This window comes from Passer montanus, unplaced genomic scaffold (assembly GCF_014805655.1).
Source record: "Passer montanus isolate IOZ18808 unplaced genomic scaffold, ASM1480565v1 scaffold69, whole genome shotgun sequence".
Lineage (NCBI taxonomy): Eukaryota > Metazoa > Chordata > Aves > Passeriformes > Passeridae > Passer > Passer montanus.
In genome coordinates, this window is record NW_024372036.1 from 4,553,857 (window position 1) to 4,574,918 (window position 21,062).

The 21,062-nt window shown below is 43.9% G+C and overlaps 1 protein-coding gene across 5 annotated transcripts; it reads left to right on the forward strand.

Moving 5' to 3' along the window:
* Positions 1-505: 505 nt before the first annotated feature.
* Positions 506-20,813, forward strand: LOC120511899 (norrin cystine knot growth factor NDP). 5 transcript variants are annotated; one of them, XM_039729542.1, is made up of 4 exons: positions 521-582; positions 10,840-10,896; positions 11,529-11,883; positions 19,998-20,492. In XM_039729542.1, the coding sequence occupies exons 3-4, from the start codon at positions 11,665-11,667 to the stop codon at positions 20,223-20,225; spliced, it is 447 nt and encodes a 148-aa protein (XP_039585476.1). In that variant the 5' UTR covers positions 521-582; positions 10,840-10,896; positions 11,529-11,664; the 3' UTR covers positions 20,226-20,492. The 5 variants fall into 5 exon arrangements, with proteins under 5 accessions (XP_039585478.1, XP_039585476.1, XP_039585473.1 ...); XM_039729539.1 differs by lacking the exon at positions 521-582 and adding an exon at positions 921-1,541 and having other exon boundaries at positions 19,998-20,225; XM_039729540.1 differs by lacking the exon at positions 521-582 and adding an exon at positions 10,696-10,744 and having other exon boundaries at positions 19,998-20,225.
* Positions 20,814-21,062: the final 249 nt, after the last annotated feature.

The window sequence follows — 21,062 nt, forward strand, 5'->3', positions numbered from 1 at the left end:
CAAACAGTTATCAAATTCTTTAAATCATTACTGTCAGATTTTTCACTTTGCTCCATTACCTTGCTTCTCAGTGGTTTGCTTTATCTTGCACATGGTCCATTTGTTTAGGAAGGAATTTGATTCAGGATTTATATTCCACTGGTTTACACATGCCACAGCGTCCTTATCTCCAGATCTGAAACAATAACAGCAATTAAAACAGCGCCTACATTTCCTTCTATTTCCTGGCTTGCCAGTAATAAGAAGTCCCTGCAGAGGGAAGCTTGGCTGGTGGTGTTTTGTGATTTCTCAGATAACAAGAGCTTCACATTTCTGTGGAATTCCCATTTGCCAGCGAGCTGCTGCTGCTGCTGCCCTGATTGATATATGACTGCAATGGCACTTTTCCATTTGACATTCCCCCTCTCTCCCTCTCTCTCCCTCTCTCCCTTAAACAACAGCCCTAACTTTTGTGTGTTGCAAATATAAAAGACAAGCCATGTGACGGGGGGGACAGAGGAACAAAAGCATTTGGAAGTAACAGGACCTCTTTCAGCTCTCCAAAGGGTTTGAGGGAAGGAAGGAGTGGTGCATTTTCCAAAGGTAAGCATGCAAATAAGAGATTCCTACAGATTTTGAGTGTTACACGGACTTAAACGGTGTGCTTAATCTCTTTATCTGACATGTTCTCCTTGTACTGTTTTTTTTAAATTAAACTGTGTTTAAATGGAATCAGCACAGCTCTAGTCCCTGTGTCTCCTTATTCTTGTGTCCTTATCTGAAGGTTGCCTTTATGTGGTCAAATAGGTGGCCCAGGGTGCTTCTGAGCAACTTGGTTAAACACCTATTCTTGCGAGCATGCTGAGCTCCGGTCTGCAGCTCAGTGCTGGCCATAGCTTGTGGCTCGGGACTGAGTGGACATGCTGGTCTCAGCCCTGAATTCCCCGAGAGAGCTCTGGTATGGCCAGCACCCCCTTTGTGCCCCTGCAACAGGGCTCTGCGAGCACGGGCAAGCCTGCTGCTTTAAAGCTGGACTGTTTACTTCTGTCACTACTTACGCCTGCTGTTCTCTTGCCAGTCATCCTCTGGAGCGCTCAGAATAATCTGAAACAACAGGCGATATTTATTTCTAACTTTGCGTCTCACGCTTCGCGGGAGCACTCGTAACTCGCACATTATTATTTATCCAAACTTCCGCAAGGCTTTCCAATGGACTGGTTGAGGACCAGGACAGATTTAGCACGCACTCTTCATGGGCTGGGAGCCGTGAGGAGAGCCCCGGGGTGCTTTGAGGGGTGTATCTGGGGGGTGGCACGGAGCGCTGCTGACACCGGAGGATGCTGCGCGACCCCGGACCGCCCGCTGAAGGAGAGAGGGAGGCTCTCCTCCGCTCCCGGCAGATCATTTCCCTGTGTGTCAGCGCCAGAGGCACGAGCATGACTGCTCTCTGTTTCCCTGGGACGAAGGAAGAGCTCCGCTGCCGTGGCCGGGTGTCAGGGTAGGGTGGCTGCGGGCTCGGGAGCGGACACTGCCCGGAGGAGCGAACTCCCGGCCGGGACCAGGTGAGTGAACGCATCTGTAAAACTTCAATGGGACCAGCAGCAGAGAGCAGAGTAACAAAGAAGACCAGTCTCAGGGCTGGGTTAGCTGCTGCTGCAGTGTCACACGCAGTGTGTACAGGGCGGGGGGAGATTTTCTTGTGACAAATCTGGATTTGCGAGGTGGGGTGTGTGTGCTCTGTGTGTGTGTGCACTGACTCTCGGGGGACTGCCAGGCAGATTTCTTATCCTGCCCTGCAAGTTCATTGAAATTTCTCTCATACCCTCCCTATAACACATCTTACTTGTTTCTGCCAGGGAGAGACAGCATGGCAAGTAACTCCTTAGGGTTTCTGCAGCTCTTTAGAGATTAAACAAATATTTTCTATATGCTACATGCTACTTACAGTTCCTAAAGTTTTATAACTGTGGCTGAGAGGAAGGAACTCTGCCTGTTGAAAAAGGACTGGCAAAAGGTTTTTTAAAACCAGTAATAGGACAAATTCACTTGAAGGCAAATGATTATTTAAAACCAACAGTGGGGACAAACTCACTTGAAATCTGTACTTTATTGCAAAGTTATTTTCTAATAGAAGCAATCCAGCTGCCTGGTGTGGCAGGCTGTGACAATCACAGTGCTGTTATTTGTTCCTCCTCTAAAGAATATAACTACATTTTAAGACCTGTACCTATTATCCCCACCGCCCCCCTCCCTTTTGAATTACTAATAATGCTCACTTTTGCTCTTGCTGTGGGACCTTACTCATATTTGTGAGTAATTATACACATGAATAATTTCCTGGACCTAAATAGAACTATTTGGTGAGTAACTACTTATCAGCTTGAATCAGGGATTCCCAATGTGACTTATATATACAGTGATATGCTCTTGCTGCTAATGAAATCTTATTTTGTATTCTAAAACAATGCTGTAAGATTTTCCAGTTAAAAACAAATGTGGAAGCAATAGGTATTTCAAGCTTACAAAGTAAAATTTGCAATTTGATTTAGGGACAGGGTATAATTAGGGGCTGCTGATGATTAGTTACAGGCTCATTTTGCTACCTGAGGGTGTCCCATGTAGGTTTCCTGGGTTTGTGCAGTGCCTGGTTTGGGCCAGATTAATGTGTGCTGATGCCTGGCCTTTGCAGAGCAGGATATTTGTTATGGACAGTCTTGGGTGCAGTTTGCAGTAGCAATACCCCAGGCAGCTCCTTTGGCATGACGGCTGATACCACAAAAGCCATCTTCCCCACTGGAAGCATCCCTCACTCACCTTTGAGGCTTGGTGGCATCTGCACATTCTTGCCTTCTTGCCTGGCCAGGGCTGCAGTCTCTCCTGCCCAGGTGGGAGGGAGATGAGCCACCTCCTTGGGAGCTCACACTGATGCCTGTGTTTGACAGGGAACCCTCCCGTGGTTGGCTTCATTTCCCATTTCTCCTGGGGCTGACTTTGCTCCCTTCCTGGCTTGTCAGCTCTCAGATGCACTAGGAAGTGCTCAGGATTGTCCTTGGAACTTGGAGAGAATTGACTATCTATGGTGAAAGCTTGCATGAAACCACTGAGACATTAATTTTTGCAACTTGTCTGGTGGATTGTTTGTTTAACTGAAAGAAAACAAAGTCCTCTCTTTCCCCCTCCCCACCTTCCAATCACTATTTTAATCACAATTATAAATATTTGATAGTTATATTTTAAGTATTCCAAATTTCTCTGTCTCATACTCCTGGAGAGACTTGTCCCTGTGAGTTTTAGAAAGGTTTTGCTACATGAGACTGTAGCCCCCTGTTATTTGAGCAATCCACCTCTGGAAGCCACATCAAAGAAAGACACCAAGTCCCTGTGGCAGCAGCTATGGAGTGACTTGCTGGGGCGAAGGATTTTTCCCTAACCCCATTCACTGAGCTCTCAGAGTCCTGAGGGTTTATAACCCTTCCAAAAACTCCTCAGAAATGAAACCCCTGTGACTGTAACCCCCCCATACACAACAGGCCCAGCTAAACTTTTGCCCTCTGTGATATCTTGTTCCCCCGGATCATTGTCGCTTGTGTAAACACGTGTTTCTTTTCATCAGTGTTAAGTGTTCTGCCTCTCAGCTCCCCTGCCCTTCTCCATGTCCTGGTATCTCAGGATGGGGTGAATAGCCATGTCCAGATCACCTTTTTTTCTGCTGCCTGACTTCACACTTGACAGTCCTTTTGCTGAAACTCAACTCAGTGGCAGGAGAATGGATTAGTAGGGTCAGGTTAGCTCAGGTGTCTGAGCCAAGAGAAACCCCATTTTGACTATGCTTCTGTGCATATAAAGAGAAGTTGCAGTCTCTGCTGGCTGTGATCAGCTGTTATTTCCTTTTTATATGTGTCAGTGTGGAACATATTAAAATTTCTCAGTAGTGGTATGTTAGGAATCCCTCTGATGCCCCACCTCTAACTTAGCAGAACAATAAAAGCAAGGTTGTAGTAAGCCTTTGAGCAGCTGGTCGTCTATATATTCCTCCTTTTCTCACATAATCTAATTCAAACTATTATCTGGGTAGCAGTGGCACTACCACTTCCAGACACCATCAGTCCTTGTCCTGTTTGCTGGAATTTCATTGTGTGGTATGGAGATCCTTTCAACTAGAGTGTAGCTTCTCTTCTGGTGTGAGAGCAGGGGGCTGCTGGTGCCATGGAGACACTGGTCCCAGGAATTCCTCCTCCTCATTGCTATTTTTCAGCTTCTCTTTGTTATTTTTCTAGCGGCATCAATCATTTTTACGGCTCACGCTTGTCACATTTTCGTGCTTGTTATTACTGAGCTGCAGACTGTGTCGGGCCGAGGCAGCACAGGTTACGTTGCCCTTTAAGACATGTTGGTTGAGGATCTGAGTTAATGCCTCAGCTCTGGTTTGGCAAAGGTTAAGCATACCATGGCAGTGACAATCACATTGCTGTCATAGCAGCACGGCTCAAAGGGAGTGGGACCTAGGGGAAAGCTGCTCCCCTTGTTAGAAGACACAGAATTGTTACCATGAGCCAAATATTTAGGTTCCCTAATTATCAGAGGATGAGGTATATGGATGGTGGCCTGAATGTTGCCTGTGTATAAAAGAGGAAAGGATTTTGCCCCTGGGGTCAGAAGAGAGGGAACATCCCCTTCAATCATGTGCTGTCTCCAGCATGCATAACACTCTCTGCTGGTCCCATTGGCAGGGATGTGTTTGCTTAATGTTAAAGAATAAAAAGACCCATTCCTACTCCTGCATCTATTGATAACTACAGGCCTCTGAGTTCACTGGAAAAGACAGAGAACAAAAACTGCCCACCTGCTTGTAACAAACTCCAACAGGTAGAGGACACATGCCTGAACGCCCTAGACCTCTCAGCAACTTGTAATTTGGCCAAGAGTAATTTTGCCTCCTGTTGGGTCATAAGACTGAAGTAGAGGTAATTACTGAAGCAAATCCTATAGCTAATGCTTGGCTGGGAACACTTGCAGTGTAGCCAGCAGCCACCCTTGCTGGTTTGCCTCCTGAGAGGGATAGGCAGCCCTAGACTGCTCAGCTCTGCACCTGGTGCTTCACCAAGGAGTAATCCCATCCAGCACCCTCTGGATGGATGACCAAGTGGAAAATTGTATTCCTCTGCTGTCTGAGACTCGAGACCATGACTACTCTGCTATTCAGTGAGGCACAAGAATAAGGAAAGAATCCAAGGCTGGCATCACCTCACCATTAAAAGGCTCTACTCCCTCATTAGAGAGATATCCCATGCATGCCCCTAATCAATCTATTTAAAGCTTCCTGGAAGCAGGAAAAGGAAAGAATAAAAATACAAGCACTCTTTTGTCCCCCAGCAGTTATTCTTTGGGAGTGCATTAAACCCTTTTCTCCGTGCTGGCTGTGCCTGTCTGCTGGCCGGGCGCCAGCCTGCAGTACCCACTGGAGTTTGTTATTTCAACTGCTGAGCAGGAAGGCACCTCCTGTTCCCCCTCTCCTAGTACCTGAAAGGCTGGAAATGTTCTTGGGAACTTCAAAAGCAGAGGGAAGTTCAGGCAGCTCAAGTGCCATTCAGCTGGATTTCTTCCACCTCATGCACCAGGTCCCCATGGCAGGAATATTTTTGGGGCCTTAAATGAGCCCAGGGAACCAGTCCCATGTGTGCTCATCCCACGTGTGCTGAGGCTCCCAGGGTGCTTCCATTATGTTTGCTGTAATTACCATGTTGCTTCTTATGCTTCACATACCATGGTCTTCCTATTTTTTTATTTTTTCTGTCTCCTGTCAGTCACAGGCATTCATCTCCTGAAATATTAAGACTTAAGGAAATTTCATAGTAAAAAATGGTTTCCAGGAGTTTTTCTCATCACAGCTTTAGCAGGACCAGAAGATGGACTTCTCTACCATGGACAACCATATAAAGAGGTTTAAATTTCCTTCTTTCAAGCCTGTGTTCCTTCTTGCTGCCTTTTTCCTTCCCCTCTCCTCTTGCCCACCAGCTGCTGCCAGCTCTGGCCAGGACCGTGTGTTGTTTGTGTAGCTTCTGTGCAGGCACACACTGCCCTGCTGTGTGATGCGTGGATGGAACTCCTGGACCATGGATGAAGACATTCCCCTTGGCATGGAAGAGGACAAGCTCCAGCACAGCTGGATGTCAGGAGAGCAAAACCTCTTAAGCACAACGAGACCTTGGGGAAACATTCACTTATTTAGAGCTGTAAGGGTCTCACTCAGTATTTGGTTTGGTATTTGCCTTGCCTCAGGATGGGAAGAAACCTGTTCAAATGTTATGTGGAGGTATTTCTCAGACAACTGGGGTTGCCTGTGCTCACCTGCTGCTGTCTGGCCACTCCGTGGCTCTGTCAGGTGTTTTGACAGGCAGCTGCAGAGTGAAGTGAGGATTTTTGATAGCATGCACAGGAGACCAGCTCCTACACTGCTGGCACAGAAATGACCACAGTAAAACAGCTAGATAAGAAGATGATCACATTTACAGAGCTAAAAGCTGGAACTGACAAAGGCTCTGAGGTGGTTCTACAGAAAGCAGGGTCAGACACAGCCTCTCATCTGCCTCTCCTACTCCATGAACTGTTTTTTGGAATGGCTCAGATTGTCACTGATTCAGTCCCCAGTGCTTCCCAAGCTGTTCCCAGGCATGGTGTGGATGGCTGCGTGGGCTGGGAGCCACCAGAGTGCTGTGGGTGCTGAAGGATCTTTGGGAACAGACCACGCTGCCTTTGTCATGGAGAATTCAACCCTACAGAACAAACCCTTGGGGAGCCTGACTGAGTAATTTGCCCATCACAGTTGTTTCCAGTCCAATCAAGACCTTGGAGAGTGAAGTTCCAAAATCCTTATCTTCCTGGAAAATCAAAACTTTTTAAAATTTGATAAAATTCTTGAGAAATCCATTTTTGTCTCATGAAGAACTTTGTGGAGCCTTTTTTCTCAGAACAGCAGCAGTGAATTGACACACACGCACATATATGTACATACGTGGTTAGTGACACTTTTTTAGGTCTGGAGTTTGGAGAAACTGAATAGTCTTGCAACTCTTCTGTTTACATAACAAATTCAGATTGAGGGAACCACATGGTAGGATCCAAGTAATTGTGTTTACTAAATGTGCACAGCATGCAAGGCCAGGCTTAAGTTATATACACACACTGCTGCTTCAACGGGATTTTGGCAGCCTCCAAAACACAAAAAGCATTAAGTGACTTAAATGGCACCCTCATCTTCAAGCAGGAGTCTCAAACACAGAAAATGCCCAGCAAATGAAGGCCAAGCTGAACACATATGCATGCCTAATATAAAATTTGAGAAAGTTCTTGAGAAATCCATTTTTGTCTCATGAAGAACTTTGTGGAGCCTTTTTTCTCAGAACAGCAGTGAATTGACACACATGCACATATATATACATACGTGGTTAGTGACACTTTTTTAGGTCTGGAGTTTGGAGAAACTGAATAGTCTTGCAACTCTTCTGTTTACATAACAAATTCAGATTGAGGGAACCACATGGTAGGATCCAAGTAATTGTGTTTACTAAATGTGCACAGCATGCAAGGCCAGGCTTAAGTTATATACACACACTGCTGCTTCAACGGGATTTTGGCAGCCTCCAAAACACAAAAAGCATTAAGTGACTTAAATGGCACCCTCATCTTCAAGCAGGAGTCTCAAACACAGAAAATGCCCAGCAAATGAAGGCCAAGCTGAACACATATGCATGCCTAATATGGGGGGCTCAGGGAACTAACTAGAAGTACACCATAAATGAGCTTTCCCACTGCTCCCTTCCCACCTCCCAGGGTAAAAACTGTGCAGATCCAATAGACCTAGGGAGAATTGCTCAGCTCTTTATTTTTTCCAAGACACATAGCAAAAAGGGAATTTCTGTTTACGTTCTCACAAAGTGACTGGTTAAATAATTCCAGATGATGGAATGTTCTTCTGTCCTCAAAGCAAAACAAAACCTTAGCCTTCACCACTCTCCAAATGATATTAAAACTATGATAAGAAATCATTATTATTCAGAAAGCAGTTAATGAGAGCGTGGATTTGGAAAAATAACCCTAACTTTGCACCCATGTCCATATGCAATGCAGTCTTAGACTGTTGTTAATACAGTTTTTCTTTGTGATGTCTTCTATTTTTCCATGAAGTTTTTAGGCTACCAGCTGTAGCAGTTTTAGGTAACAGCTGTAACAAGCCTTAGTGTGTTATGTCTCTATGAAATCCTGAAAACTAGGTATATGGAAAGGAAACGAAGCCATTGCTAACAAAATGTACTTCCCATATCCCAGTGAATTCTGAAAAAAAATGTGAAGTAGTGATTTTCATCCACTATTAGGCCATATATTTTTGTAGCAAATTTGCAGCCTGAGGATATAAAGTTACATTTGCATCTTTTTCTTTACAGGATGGTGTAAAGTGGGAGGGTTTAGGTTTCCTTTTGGTTAGCTTGGCAGACGAGCTATCTACCACAGGTTTTGCATGGAAAGAAAGTGAGGAAAAAACAGCTGAAATAGAAGAAAATCTGCTCCATGAATTTGCTGATTTTAATAAAAAAGGATATTTTCCAAATGAAACAAAATGTCATTGTAATGATGATTTATGAGCACTTGCTTCTGTTCTTTGGACAGAAGTATAGACTGGAAACTGCTTATGCCAATCCTGATAGCATGTGCTATCTAGGATTTTATAATTTCGGATACCATTTCAAAAGGAATGCAATTTTTAACTTAAAGAAATAATAATAATGCTAAGTTCAAGTGAAATGCCATTGCTCAATATCAGCTGGAAATGGAAAATATCATGCCAACGTACTTCATCATGGTGATGTACCTAAGTGAAAATATTTTGATTTTTTTTAACAGAATCAAAAATCTACACCTTAACTTCCATGTGTTCAATATTACTTTTCCTTCCATATATGTTATATATAGCATATGTGTTTGAAAAATGTATGTGCCTGCTTCCCATAGTTATGTCAGAAGATACACCTACACATTTCACCAGTATGTCTATAAACAACTGTAACCACTTATTTCACAAGAGATGGATCACACTTACAATGATTTTCTCTCTTTTTTCTTACAAATATGTGATACTTTTTACTTATTTCAAAGTATTGTTACCAAAACCTGCTACATTTCTTTCTTTGTGAAGTATCAGGGCAATTTTAAAAGGCTGTGGAAGTGTTAATACTTTTTGTGCTGTGCTTATCCTGGGGAAGGTACAGCCATGTTGCTTTTCTCACACTTTTCCCTGTGTCTTTCCAGCTTTCTCAGAGACTTTTCATGAGGCAGACTCTGTGTCATCCAATTATTTCCTGAAGAAAACTAGGCAGATAAGGCTTTGAAAACTGAGCCAGGACTTCAGATTTCTCTCACTGTATTAAATCACACTGATCAAAACCATGGAAAGATATAGAAGCACAGAATTAACAGTGGGACAGAGAGAATGGGAAATGGGGATCCCTGGGTGTAGTATCACATGAAATGAGACCGTCTAATATCAAGTAAATTTATTTGGACAGAGAGGGAATTACTGGGTGTGTAATAATGATTAACTATGTTGGAGGGAGACCTTGCCAAGCAGCATGTTTTGGTCAGCCTCTTTATAAAAAAGAATAGGAATGTAGGTAAAAGGTTAAACATGGAGAAAAAAATAGTGCATCCCTCCTCCCGTTAGCTAATCCTTGGGCATCATCTGCATGAACTGGAGTAGCAGAGTTCACTTCGGGGAGGGAGTCTGTCCCAGCTCCCATGACCCAGAGATTTCTCTCCTATGCTGCTGAAATGTTTGGAGGGGTATTTATTGACACGAATGAGACTGTGCATAATTGTATCTGAGATCCTAAGTGTTTAGTGTTGTTTGTTTAAGTTCTTTATACTGCAAAGCCATAGTATGTTTTTAATGCAGCATTTGCTGAGGAAAATATACCAGGTCATGTGTCAGACTCTGGGAGAAAAAATATATTGTCATTTAAATCCACAGTCACATAATTTTTCCTTTCCTGCTTAAGCACATGGATAATAGCCTGAAACAACAACAACAAAAATGTCTAATACACAGAGCATCTTTGTCTCTCTAACACGGAGAGCATCCCTAATAACATTTCTTCCCAGCATGAGACTTTGGCTGTCACATCAGCGCCATCCCAACTTGGATGAACTCTGGAAGTGTTTGTCACTCCTCTCACAGAAGTGGTGGAGGAGGTTATAAAGCAATATACAAATCATCAAGCACTCTGGTGGGGAGGCTGTTTGGGAGATGAGTATCAGTCAGTTTAGAGGACTGCCAGCAAACCAGAAAACAATTTTGAAAGAGGCTTGTATAAGGCAGTAAATGCACACATCAGCTCTTTAAATACTCAAGAGGCTCTGCCAGAGCATTTCTTTGTGAGTAGAGAACTGTTTTATCTTAAGTTTCTTCCGAAAGTCTTTGCACTTTTAACTGTACTGATGAGTATCCTTTGACTAGCCTTCATCGGGCTGTGTTTAGATGGATAATTCACAGCTCTTTCAAGTTATATCTGTTTGTAGTAAAAGTGAAATTAATCACCCAGTTGGGACTACGGGTTTGTGAGAAGGATCAAGGGACTGTGAAGAAGCAGCTGATGGAGATACTCTCCTTCCCCTGCAGGCACAAAGCTCTGGGCAACGTTTCAGGGGCTGTCCTGTACCTCTTTCCTGGAGAATCTCCTGATCTCCAACATGAAACTGAAATCCAGACGTCTGGGTAGATAACCATATGTCTCCACCTGAACATATTTCTTCCCAACAGATAGCTGGGATAGTACTTGGATATTATGGAATAATAAATGTATTTTTCAGATGCTGCTCTTTAATTAGTTGGGAAGACACTGACACCCAGAAAGTGCTGCCTGACAAGTAAGCAAACAAAGCCTGGATGTGTGTGCATGGGAATTTGGTACTCAAAGGTCAGGACAGTTCAGCCAGAGGCCTGGGTGGTTCCTCATGCAGTGCAGGTCGCTGGGAGACCACTTTGCTCATGGCTTGGCTCAGACCTTCAGCATCCCTCCACCCTGGGGATGTCCCTTGTCCCTGCAGCTGCAGGGCACGGCCAGGCAGACTCCAGAGCCACAGCTCAACCTGCCTCCAGCCTCTCCATGTGCTGCCTGGGCCAGACATTCCCATCTGTAACGTGGAAGGCAGCCAAGCTTTGCCCTTCTTTGACACTTTGAGTGGGTACACAGTCCTTTCGATTTGCAGGAATTTCTGATGGATTTCATCACCAAGTGGAAAAGAATGGCTTGCACCACTTGTGATGTTGAAAGTCAAAAGTCATTTAATCTCTCTTTAATGATAGAACAATGCTAACAATAACAAAGCCTTGACATCTCCTTCCTTAAGGCCATATTCCCTACCTACTGTGGGAATGATGCTCACTATGAACAGGTTTTTTGGATAGCACAGGTCCTGAGTGCCTTAATACTATTTATGTCTATTTTCTCTAGAGGTGTTTTTGCTCAGGATTGTGATTTATGTTGCTTTCATTCCAGCTGTGCGGGAGATTCTTTGATGGATTACAATCTCATCAGACTCCAATTTGAGAAGAAGAATGACAGCTCGGACACTTAAACCAGACTTTTCACCATCCTGGAAAGGAACTGGCTTCCAGAATTTGGAGGGTTTTTGATGCTCTACCTCCCTCTGCTGTTACCAGCGAGAAGTTCCTCGACAATGGGAAATCATGTACTCGCAGCTTCGATTTCCATGCTCTCGCTGCTGGTGATGATGGGAGACACAGACAGTAAAACAGAGAGCTCCTTCCTGATCGACTCCGACCCCAGCCGCTGTATGAGGCACCACTACGTCGACTCCATCAGCCACCCTCTCTACAAGTGCAGCTCCAAGGTAAGGCTGTTAAAAATAGGTTAGAAACTCTTGTAAAATAGTTGGTAATTGTTAAGCATGTACTAGTTTGGTTGTTATATTGTAAAGGGGGTTAAAAGGTTAATTATAAGAAATGTGGTACTCAATGTAGCGTATTACACCTAAGTAAAGTGCAGCACCCCCAAGCAAAATGACCTAGCCTGTAATGGGCCAATCAAGCGCCTTAAACCGTCATTCAAATGAAGGATCCAAAAAGAAACCAATCCAAAGGGACAAAAAACAGGATAAAAAAGGGACAAAAAACAGGATAAAAAGGGGAAGCTGTGCTGTTCCACCTGGAACATCGGGGACATCGCTGCTGAGGCAGCCCCAGCGCCGGCACTGCAGCATCCTCGGCGGGATCGCTCCTGCTTGCCCCAAGGACCCCTTTGCTCTCGGGTTTCTGTGTTCAGGATGACCCTGAGAATCCCTTTTTCCCAGCCCGATGGTTGAAGAAAGAGTCGGGATTCTTCGGCTCTAGTTCACAAGGGTGTTTATTGTCTCTTATCTAAAATATTTTTTCTCAGACATGCAGAGGTCTGATCTGCAGGTCTGTCAAGGGAACACTGCCTGCCCCTGGACTGGTGTCTACATTTTGTACTATGAATTACGTGTATTTTACTTATCATTATTTTCCAATACCTATCACCTGTGTTAGACAGTCTGTCTCTAAACCAATCTAAAAGTGCCAGCATCAACCAGAACATGGAGGTTAGGAAGGAGAAAGAAGGACAGGGAATGCCCAAATTCCTCCATCTTGGGACCCCAAACCCCCACATTCTAAAAATCCCAAAAATTCTACTTTTCACCCTATGATAACTTATGCTACTTAAACTTTTGGGACTTGTAATTCTTCATACAAAGTTGGTAATTTGCTCCATGGGTCAAAATCAGTCACAGGTGCCTTTGGCTGCATGCCAGGGTTTCAGAGCTCCCTGCCAGGGGCTCGAGCCATCCAGGACAGTCAGAGAGACATCCTGGGTTCCAACACCTTGCTTTAGGCCTTTTTATTACAATAAATGCTGAAATCACTTTAGTACTGGGAGTTTAGTTCCGTTTTTAACAAGACTCCCCTCACCTCCTCACAGCTTCGAGAGAAGGGTTGTTAAAATGAGCTATTCTAGGTGATTTTCTCTATGTGAAGTCCTATCTACCAGAATGTAACAGCAGAGACATGCAGATGTGAAGATGTCTTGTGAGTACATAAGAACTGGGACTGGAGATGAAGGCTCTTGACTCACTTTTCAACTTTTCAAAAGGAGAAATTCAAGATGATGGTAAAGCTTATGTGCAGTAAGTTACAAGATTGAAAGGAGCACATTTGGGATCTCAGCTGCTGGCCCCAAGGAGATGAGCTAGTTTGGAAATTTAGATTACCCCAGTCAGCCCATCCTTCAAACAAATGTTTAATTTGGAGCAAGTTCATAGCTATTATAGGTGAAGTGCTGAGATAAAGAACCAAACTGTAAAATGGCAATTACAAAATGGTTGTGAAGAATACTGTTTATTTTCTCCCTGCCCACCCCCTTTTCAAAGCCTTTGTTTACATGCAGAATGACACTTGGATGGTAACTGTAGGGCTTAGGAGCAGACAGAAATACAAGATTGACTTTCATTTGGGATTTCAAGCCTGAAAAGTTTTGTGTCAAAGTGGTTTAGCAGCCTGTGCATGTAGCCTACAGCCATTTATTTCATTATGTGGAGAAAAAGAATTGGGAGAAACAATGAGAAAATCCTTGCTAGTCCCTTTTGTCATGTCCTAATTTGTTCTGTCTGAGTTAACACAGTCTGTACATTCAGATGACTGGGCCAGTTCTCTGTCCCATGGGAAGGGGCTTTGCCTCAGGCACTCACATCCCAGGATTAAGGAAGGGGAAGGACTGCCAGCTCCAGTGCTTTTGCCAGCCCTGTGTAGGGTGAGAGGGATGGAGGCTGGTGTGTGACAGGGTTCACCTCAAGAGGGGTGTCCCTGGTGGCAAACCCCAGCAGCAGGGATCTTGGAGGAATTTACAAGGAGAGGATCCAGAGCTGGGATGGATGCAGTGCTGGCTGCAGATACCTTTGTGTGCAGGAGTTCCCTTGTTTCCCACAACCATTGCAGGGGTGAGGGGATGCCACAGGTAGCTGCAGACCATAGAAGCTGAAATAAAGCGTAGAGAGAAGTGAAAGCACAGAAAATAAGACCTGCTGGGTGCTCTGTGCATGAATCCCAGCTACTGTCCTGGCCAAAATTCTGCAGCCAGGCTCATCCTGCTCAGCAGAGAGGGGCTGGCAGCCCCCCTCAAAATGGGGCACAGGGAGCCTGCTCTGCTCTAGGCTGCCTTACACTGCTCTCGTTTTGCAAACGATGCCTGATTCACAGCACTGGGAGCCCAGAGACTTTTGCCCTACTTCTTCTGAATCCAAACAGCAAAATCATCCATTACTTGAGATTCAGGAGCAGTCTTTTGATTTGCTTTTAGGCTAGACTAGAACTCCCTACCATCTGGGAGACACATGGCCTTAACACAGAGAACTGCAGACGTGCATCCCTTTGTGCAATATCGATTTTATTGCAGTTCACTTCAGCAAGAGGCAAAAGTGACAAAGTGTGGGTGTGTGGGTGGTTTTCATTTACAGGTATCTGTGTGCCACCAGTCCTCTCCTCTCTGAACCCTTCTGATCACCTGTTAGACCTCAGAAGAGGAGGGAGGGAGGGAGGGAGGGAGATTGACAATGCACTTTTTAGCTTCCCCAATGATAGAGAAAAGCAAAAAATAATGAGGCCTTTAGGAGTGGGGCTGATGGAAGTGAGAACACAGAAAGCATTGTAATGAAAACCATATCATTTCAAAAGCTTTGAGGAAAAAAGTTGTTGACATAAATATTAGCAATTCTGGCTGCAAAACTCAGTGATTCTTTTCAAATCAAGCCTTTAATGGAAATCATGTTTGAAAATATTATCACGTATTCTGGCTTCCCAAAGTCCACAACAGTTTCAAGAACACTTCTATAACAATACTGTGAATTGTATGGACTTTCTCATTAACTGGAAAATGAAAACAGTTTCCATACAAAGTAAAATAATTTCTTAGAAAACTCTCTTAATTCAAGCTTTTTTATGTTGTTTGGGTTTGGGGTTTTTTGTTTGTTTTGTTTTATTTTGTTTTGTTTTAAGGTCTTAGGTATCTGAATCATTCTAGTAGACATATGGCTTCTGTTCTGGATCTAGTAGTAAGTACAGAGAAATATTAGACATGCTAATTAAAATTAGATTCAATGTCTCTTTATATCTATACATTATGATAAAATGTAACCAGGACAAAAAAAGGAATGTTCTGTGAGAGCAGCTGTGGGAATTGTGGTACCTCTTTTTTCCACCAAGTTTCCATTGTGGAAGCTCGGAATGACAGTGTCAAGCAGAGACTTTGCCCTTTTTTGGGGTGATGGTTTCACTGAGATATCCTTTCTCACTCCATATGTTTTCCCTTTTGGTGCAGCGTAGAGTTACAGAAGTCAAAAGTGCCTTCAGAAATTGCAAGACATATTATGTTTGCTGTCTGTCCTGGTTGAAAAAGGATTATGTCCACTGTGGCTCTCTGTGGAGGCTGCCAATTGCACCCACATGGGAAGTAGATTTGTTAAACATCCAGCCAATATAATTTAATCATTAAAATCCCTTTTGCTCGTGGCCTCAGGCAGGCGATGAAAACAGTTTTCCAAATCCTTTGGAAACATAGTCTATTATAGTAACAAAAAGTAGAAAAGAGACACAAAAGGGGGATGGAAGAAGGTCATTAGTTTCAGAAAAGCTGTTTTCCTTTGTCTTCAGGGAAATGTTTGTATCAGCTCATGAGGTATTCCCTTTCCTGACTACATTGGATTTACCCTGACCTCTGTCATGGAGACTCACTGGTCTCCATCAATGTGCTGGGTTCCCTCACTGCTCCCAGAGCCTCCCAAATCCCAGTTTTGGCTGTCACAAGTGCTTCGTCCAGATGTGCCAGAAGTGTGCTACCACTGACAGTCTCAGACTAAAGAATCCAGCCCAGGGAGACACAGAGCAGATGAAAAAAGATTTAGCAGATGTTTGAAGACATTAACTCCTGAGGTAGCTCAGGAGATTTTCAGTAATGCCTGCTTGCAGCCAGGCCACGGGAACTGTGTGAAAATCTGTTCTCAGGCATCTCAGCCCATCCGCTTTTGGGCTTCAGCTTGTTGCTGGAGGCGCAGAAAAAAGGACTACAAACAACATTAATAACACACCAGTTCACAGCTTCTGGATTTCCAGAACACAGCTCAAATGATCAGAGTCAAATATTGCCTCAGATTCAGGTTGCTCTCTTTTGTACCTATGAGACCATTGACTTTAAATAATAATGATAATGATAACAATAATGATGATGATGATAATGATAATGATGATGAGAATGATAATAATATTCTTCCCTAGCTGCTCATAGACCCATGTGGTTCCCTTGCTGTAGGACACTGTGCTTCTGGATCCTTGCAAGGTGACATGCACAAACTCACATGCGCAGGGGCCAAGGGGAGCCAAGAGGTGTCAGGTTATAAAATACCCACATGTTTTTACTATATTTACACACCCACCCTATCATTGTGCAATGCATCATAGCATGACTAATTATTTAGGTGATAATCTCTATTGCACTATAGTACACGAAGCAATAAGCAGCCAGTGCAATTGATTAAAAGGCAAAGCTTTCAATGTACATGCTATTTTCAGCTCATCTGCACACCTACCAAAATCCACTGGTGCTGTTCTGGATTTATAAAGAGGAAGGTAAATTTTGGTTTGGACTTTAGGTAGCCCAGAAGGTTAGAAAGCTATGAATATGGGAAATTTGATATTTTTTTAGCCTGAAAGTTCAACTTGATAAACTTGGGTTTGTGGCATTGGTAAGAGTTTACACTGTCCTTCAAAAACAAGGAATAAAACCAACACGGTGTTATTCTACATGATATAAATACTGACCTTAATCTTACGGAAAACTAAGTAGCCAGCAAAATTGCAGATTAAAATCAGAGCCTTCACAAATTAAACCAAGTTTTTAAAGACAAGGTTTAGAAATTATAAATTGTAAATTATAAATTGTAAATACAGTGGCACATTGACTAAATATTGGCTGGGTTTGCATTAGGAAGCCAGCTGTTTTTATTGAGACAGAGATATTGGCACATCAGATAATTCTACCCTATAATTACTCTGGACAACTCCTCTCTAGTCCTGCCAGTTTCATGAGAGCATGATTTTTATTGGCATTTCTGAAAGTACCTGCAGATACAGGAGCAGACGTGCATCATAAAAAGTCTCAGGGTAACAGTACCAGAACCTGACTGATTTTTCCAGCTCCAGAAGCATCAACCACCAGAAGTCAGCCCCACCATACAGCAGTGTGTGCTGTCACATTTGGGCTGGAATCATAGAAATGATCACTTGGAAAGGACTGTAGGGACACTCTGAACCTCCCAAAAAGCAATTTCTGGCTGTTGTACATCTCCCTGCACTACTCCTGAGGAGATTTCATCTCTGTTGTCTCTGAAGCCTTCAAACAGTTGTCAGGTGCTGTTGGATTGCTCTTCATCCCCAAAATTTATTGATGATCTCCAAGGTCTGTTCCAACCTGATTGATTCTGTGATTCTGTGGTTCAGCCAAACATTTGGGAGAAGCCTGTGACAGGGAGTGCACAGCCTGGAGAACTGGTCAAAGCAGGAGACCTAACAAGAGCTGTCAAGATGCTGGGAAGGAAATTACTGGGTCAAATGTCCCAGTCTGCTCCTTTCCTTTGTAATACAGGCAGGATTAGATATCTGCATAGCTGGTACCTAATTAGATACCTTCACCAGCTGCCTGCCTGGGAAGTGAGGTTTGTTTAGCAAAGGGAAAAAAGTGGATCTTTATCTGTGAGTAATGGGGTGACAGCACTGCAGTGATTGTCCCTCTCATGTTCTCTGTACACTAAAGACTCTGCTATTAAGGAGCTTGGTGTAGCTGATGGGTCTAAAGCTCAGGTGTGACTCAAGAGTACACTGAAATTTCCCTCCCACCATGGTAGTACAAACAGCTGAAGTTAATCTATGTATGAATATGCAGTATCCAGGAAGGAGACCACAAATTTATGCTACAAATCTTAAAGGATGACACATTTGTCAGAAAGCAACAAAAGCCCATCTCTAACTAAGAAGCAAAATAGTACCAAGCACAGATCATCAGCTCATGAAGACACCTTCTTTGTGACCTGTGTTGACTGGAAGAGTAGTTGTTAATATATTAATACATTACTACATTTTCAAGCAAAACATTTAGCATGCAAGTATTCTTGCAAGAGTAATTTTTAAGCACTGTACAATGGATGATCAGAACATTTCCCATGGATACAGACAGTGCTGGCATTTCTACTTGATTTCAGGAATATTCTCCTTCTCTCTCTCTCTCTTTTATCTCATCTTTCCTTACAACTCTGACTAAAAAGAAAATTAAACATTTGATGTACCTGCTTGCATAACTTAGAGAATTGCAGCCAGTTGAGCTTATGTAATGAAAGAAGCCCCAAAAGTTTTAACACTTTAAAGTATTTGCTGTCACATTTGTAGTTGTTCTTTCATATTTTCTGGGAAAAAAAACATGAGATACATGTAGCATGGTTAAAATGTAATGTTCTCCCTTGGTTATAAGAAAGACTTTTACTGCCTAATTTAGATGATATAATAAGCAGATATTGAAGTTTATGTTGGTTAAGCAAAATTAGCAGACATGGATTTAATATTTCCGTCCCCATGAAAGTATAGGAGTCTGTTCAAACTTGTACAACACCCGTTATCAAGGTGGTAACAGCAGCTTCTAACACATCATTTGCTGAGCTTTAGAGGGTCCTTTCCAAGATTTATGTAGTGCTTAATGCTGCATCTCCTCTGCTCAGGGGGGTGTTGGGGAGTAGGTGACTGCTCAGGGACTCTCCTTCCTTAGAGCCTCCTGCTGTGCAAGTCAGGTCACAGCTTGCTGTGGTCACAACTCACATTTGAACTCAGAATAAGAAACCTGGAGCTGCACTCCAGGTTTTTTTGAAAATCTCACTAGAGAATCTTCATGTAAACCATTTCTACTTCTTTTACATTTTCACTGCTTTATGCCATGCAGTGCATTTTATACAGCTACAACTGATGCAATGATACATAGATACACATACAATTGCAAATACATGTGCAAGGTGATCTTTGTCAAAGGAATGAGCTAGAAACATACTTCTTTAAAGCAATAAACAGAGCATCTCCTTTATATTTCTACTTGACATGTTCATATATCTAAACTTGAGGCATGAAAATTTGTAGCAATTCATTTGGGGGGAGTCCCCAAAGGAGTCCCCTAAGCTGAGGGTTCGATGGTAGCAGCAGGCAGACAAGGAAACTCCACACGGCTTCTGAGGGTGCTGATTAGATGAGTGTTTATTGGGGGTCCCATCCCTGGGAACAGCATGGTTTCTGAGGAAAAAGGGAGGAAGGGGGAAGGAAGGAGAAAAGGGCCAAGAGAGGGTCTGGTCTCACTCACACAGCTTAACAGGGAGATTCAAAATCAGTGCAGAATAAGACTTGGGCCAATGGCATTACAGATACATGAAACTTCAGGGGAGGGTCACAGGCTTGGAATAAACCGCACATTTTCAAGGGGTGAGACAGAGCATACCATTTAACTAAAATGCAACACCACAACAACCAGTTGGTGTGTATACTCAGAACTGGTAAATACCCAACCAAAGAACCAGCCTGGCTGATGATTTAAGGGCTTGACTGCCACAGATCTGGAGTCAGCCAGTCACAGTGCCTGGAAACAGGGCTGGCAGTGATCATTTGGAGCCCTAAGGCCAGGCCAGGTCCTGCAGTCCTTGTTGGTGTCAATACCAGGGATTTCAGGGGGAGCTCTGCTTTTCCTCCTGCCCACCTTATCCCCTCCACTCCCTCAGACACACCCAGGGGCAAAGCAGCTGCAGGGCTAGGATGCAGTGACCAAACCCCAGCCAGGCCGCATGGCGGCTCCCACCTGCTGGTGCCAGCTGCGTGCTGGGGACACTTTTCCTAACCGCTGTGTTTTCCTTGGCAGATGGTGCTGCTGGCTCGCTGCGAAGGCCGCTGCAGCCAGACGTCACGCTCGGAGCCCATGGTTTCCTTCAGCGCGGTGCTGAAGCAGCCCTTCCGCTCCACCTGCCACTGCTGCCGGCCCCAGACCTCCAAGCTGAAGGCCATGAGGCTGCGGTGCTCGGGGGGCATGCGGCTCACGGCCACCTACCGCTACATCCTCTCCTGCCACTGCGAGGAGTGCAACTCCTAGGGACCAAGGGGCACGGCAGGCGGGGGACAAGGGGGTGCTGCTGCGGGGGAAGAGCCCCAAGAAACAATCCAAGGTCAGGCCGGTGCTCCCAGCACAGGATTGCGGCGAGGACAGGACTAACCAGGCCGGATTGAATCTGAGAGCAGAAGTACAAAATATCCTGGGTTGCTGGATGGTGCTGGTACCGCAGTGTGGGCTGTGATAAAGGCAAAAGCATGAGGACTTGTTTTTAAGAAGCCTTTCTTTTTTTCTGAAAGGATATTTTTGAGAGTTTCTTCTTTTTCAGACTCAGCTCTGACTACAGAGAGGTGCTTTTACTCTAGGCCATGGGCAGCAGGGGAACAGAGAACAAGGTCAGCCAGATGACAGCACTGCAGTCTGGAAAGTGACATTTGGACAGAGGATGGGCATCAGTTCCCACAGACAACCTCTTAACCTATCAATTTATTCTCAGTTTTCTAGTTATACTGGCCTTCAAAGCAATCTGTGCTGTTGGCAAGGGTCATCTGTTACTGACCTAGTGGCCAAATGCTGGATAACTTCAACTGTGGTTTAGCAGAAATTACAAATAAACCATTGAAAAGTGAACTGGATATGAAATGCCATGCTTGGAATACCCAGCCTAGCTGAAACAATTATTTGCACCATGTGTCATCAGAGTTCAGTGGCTGAGCAACTCTTGGGAAGGGAAAGGTCATGAGACTCACGATTCCCTTCTAAAAGTCAGGAAATGTGACACATCACATCTGTCAAAAAAGCCATTATTCAAAGCTAAAGAACTAATCAAATATTAAAATGCCACATACCAGATGGAGTAATTTCTTAATTTAAGTAGAC

Excerpts from the sequence above, each read along its gene's own strand:
- LOC120511899 (XM_039729544.1), top strand. The coding sequence starts at position 11,665 with ATGCTCTACCTCCCTCTGCTGTTACCAGCGAGAAGTTCCTCGACAATG. Across the intron at positions 11,884-19,997 it reads TCTACAAGTGCAGCTCCAAG|ATGGTGCTGCTGGCTCGCTG; the intron begins GTAAGGCTGTTA and ends TTTCCTTGGCAG.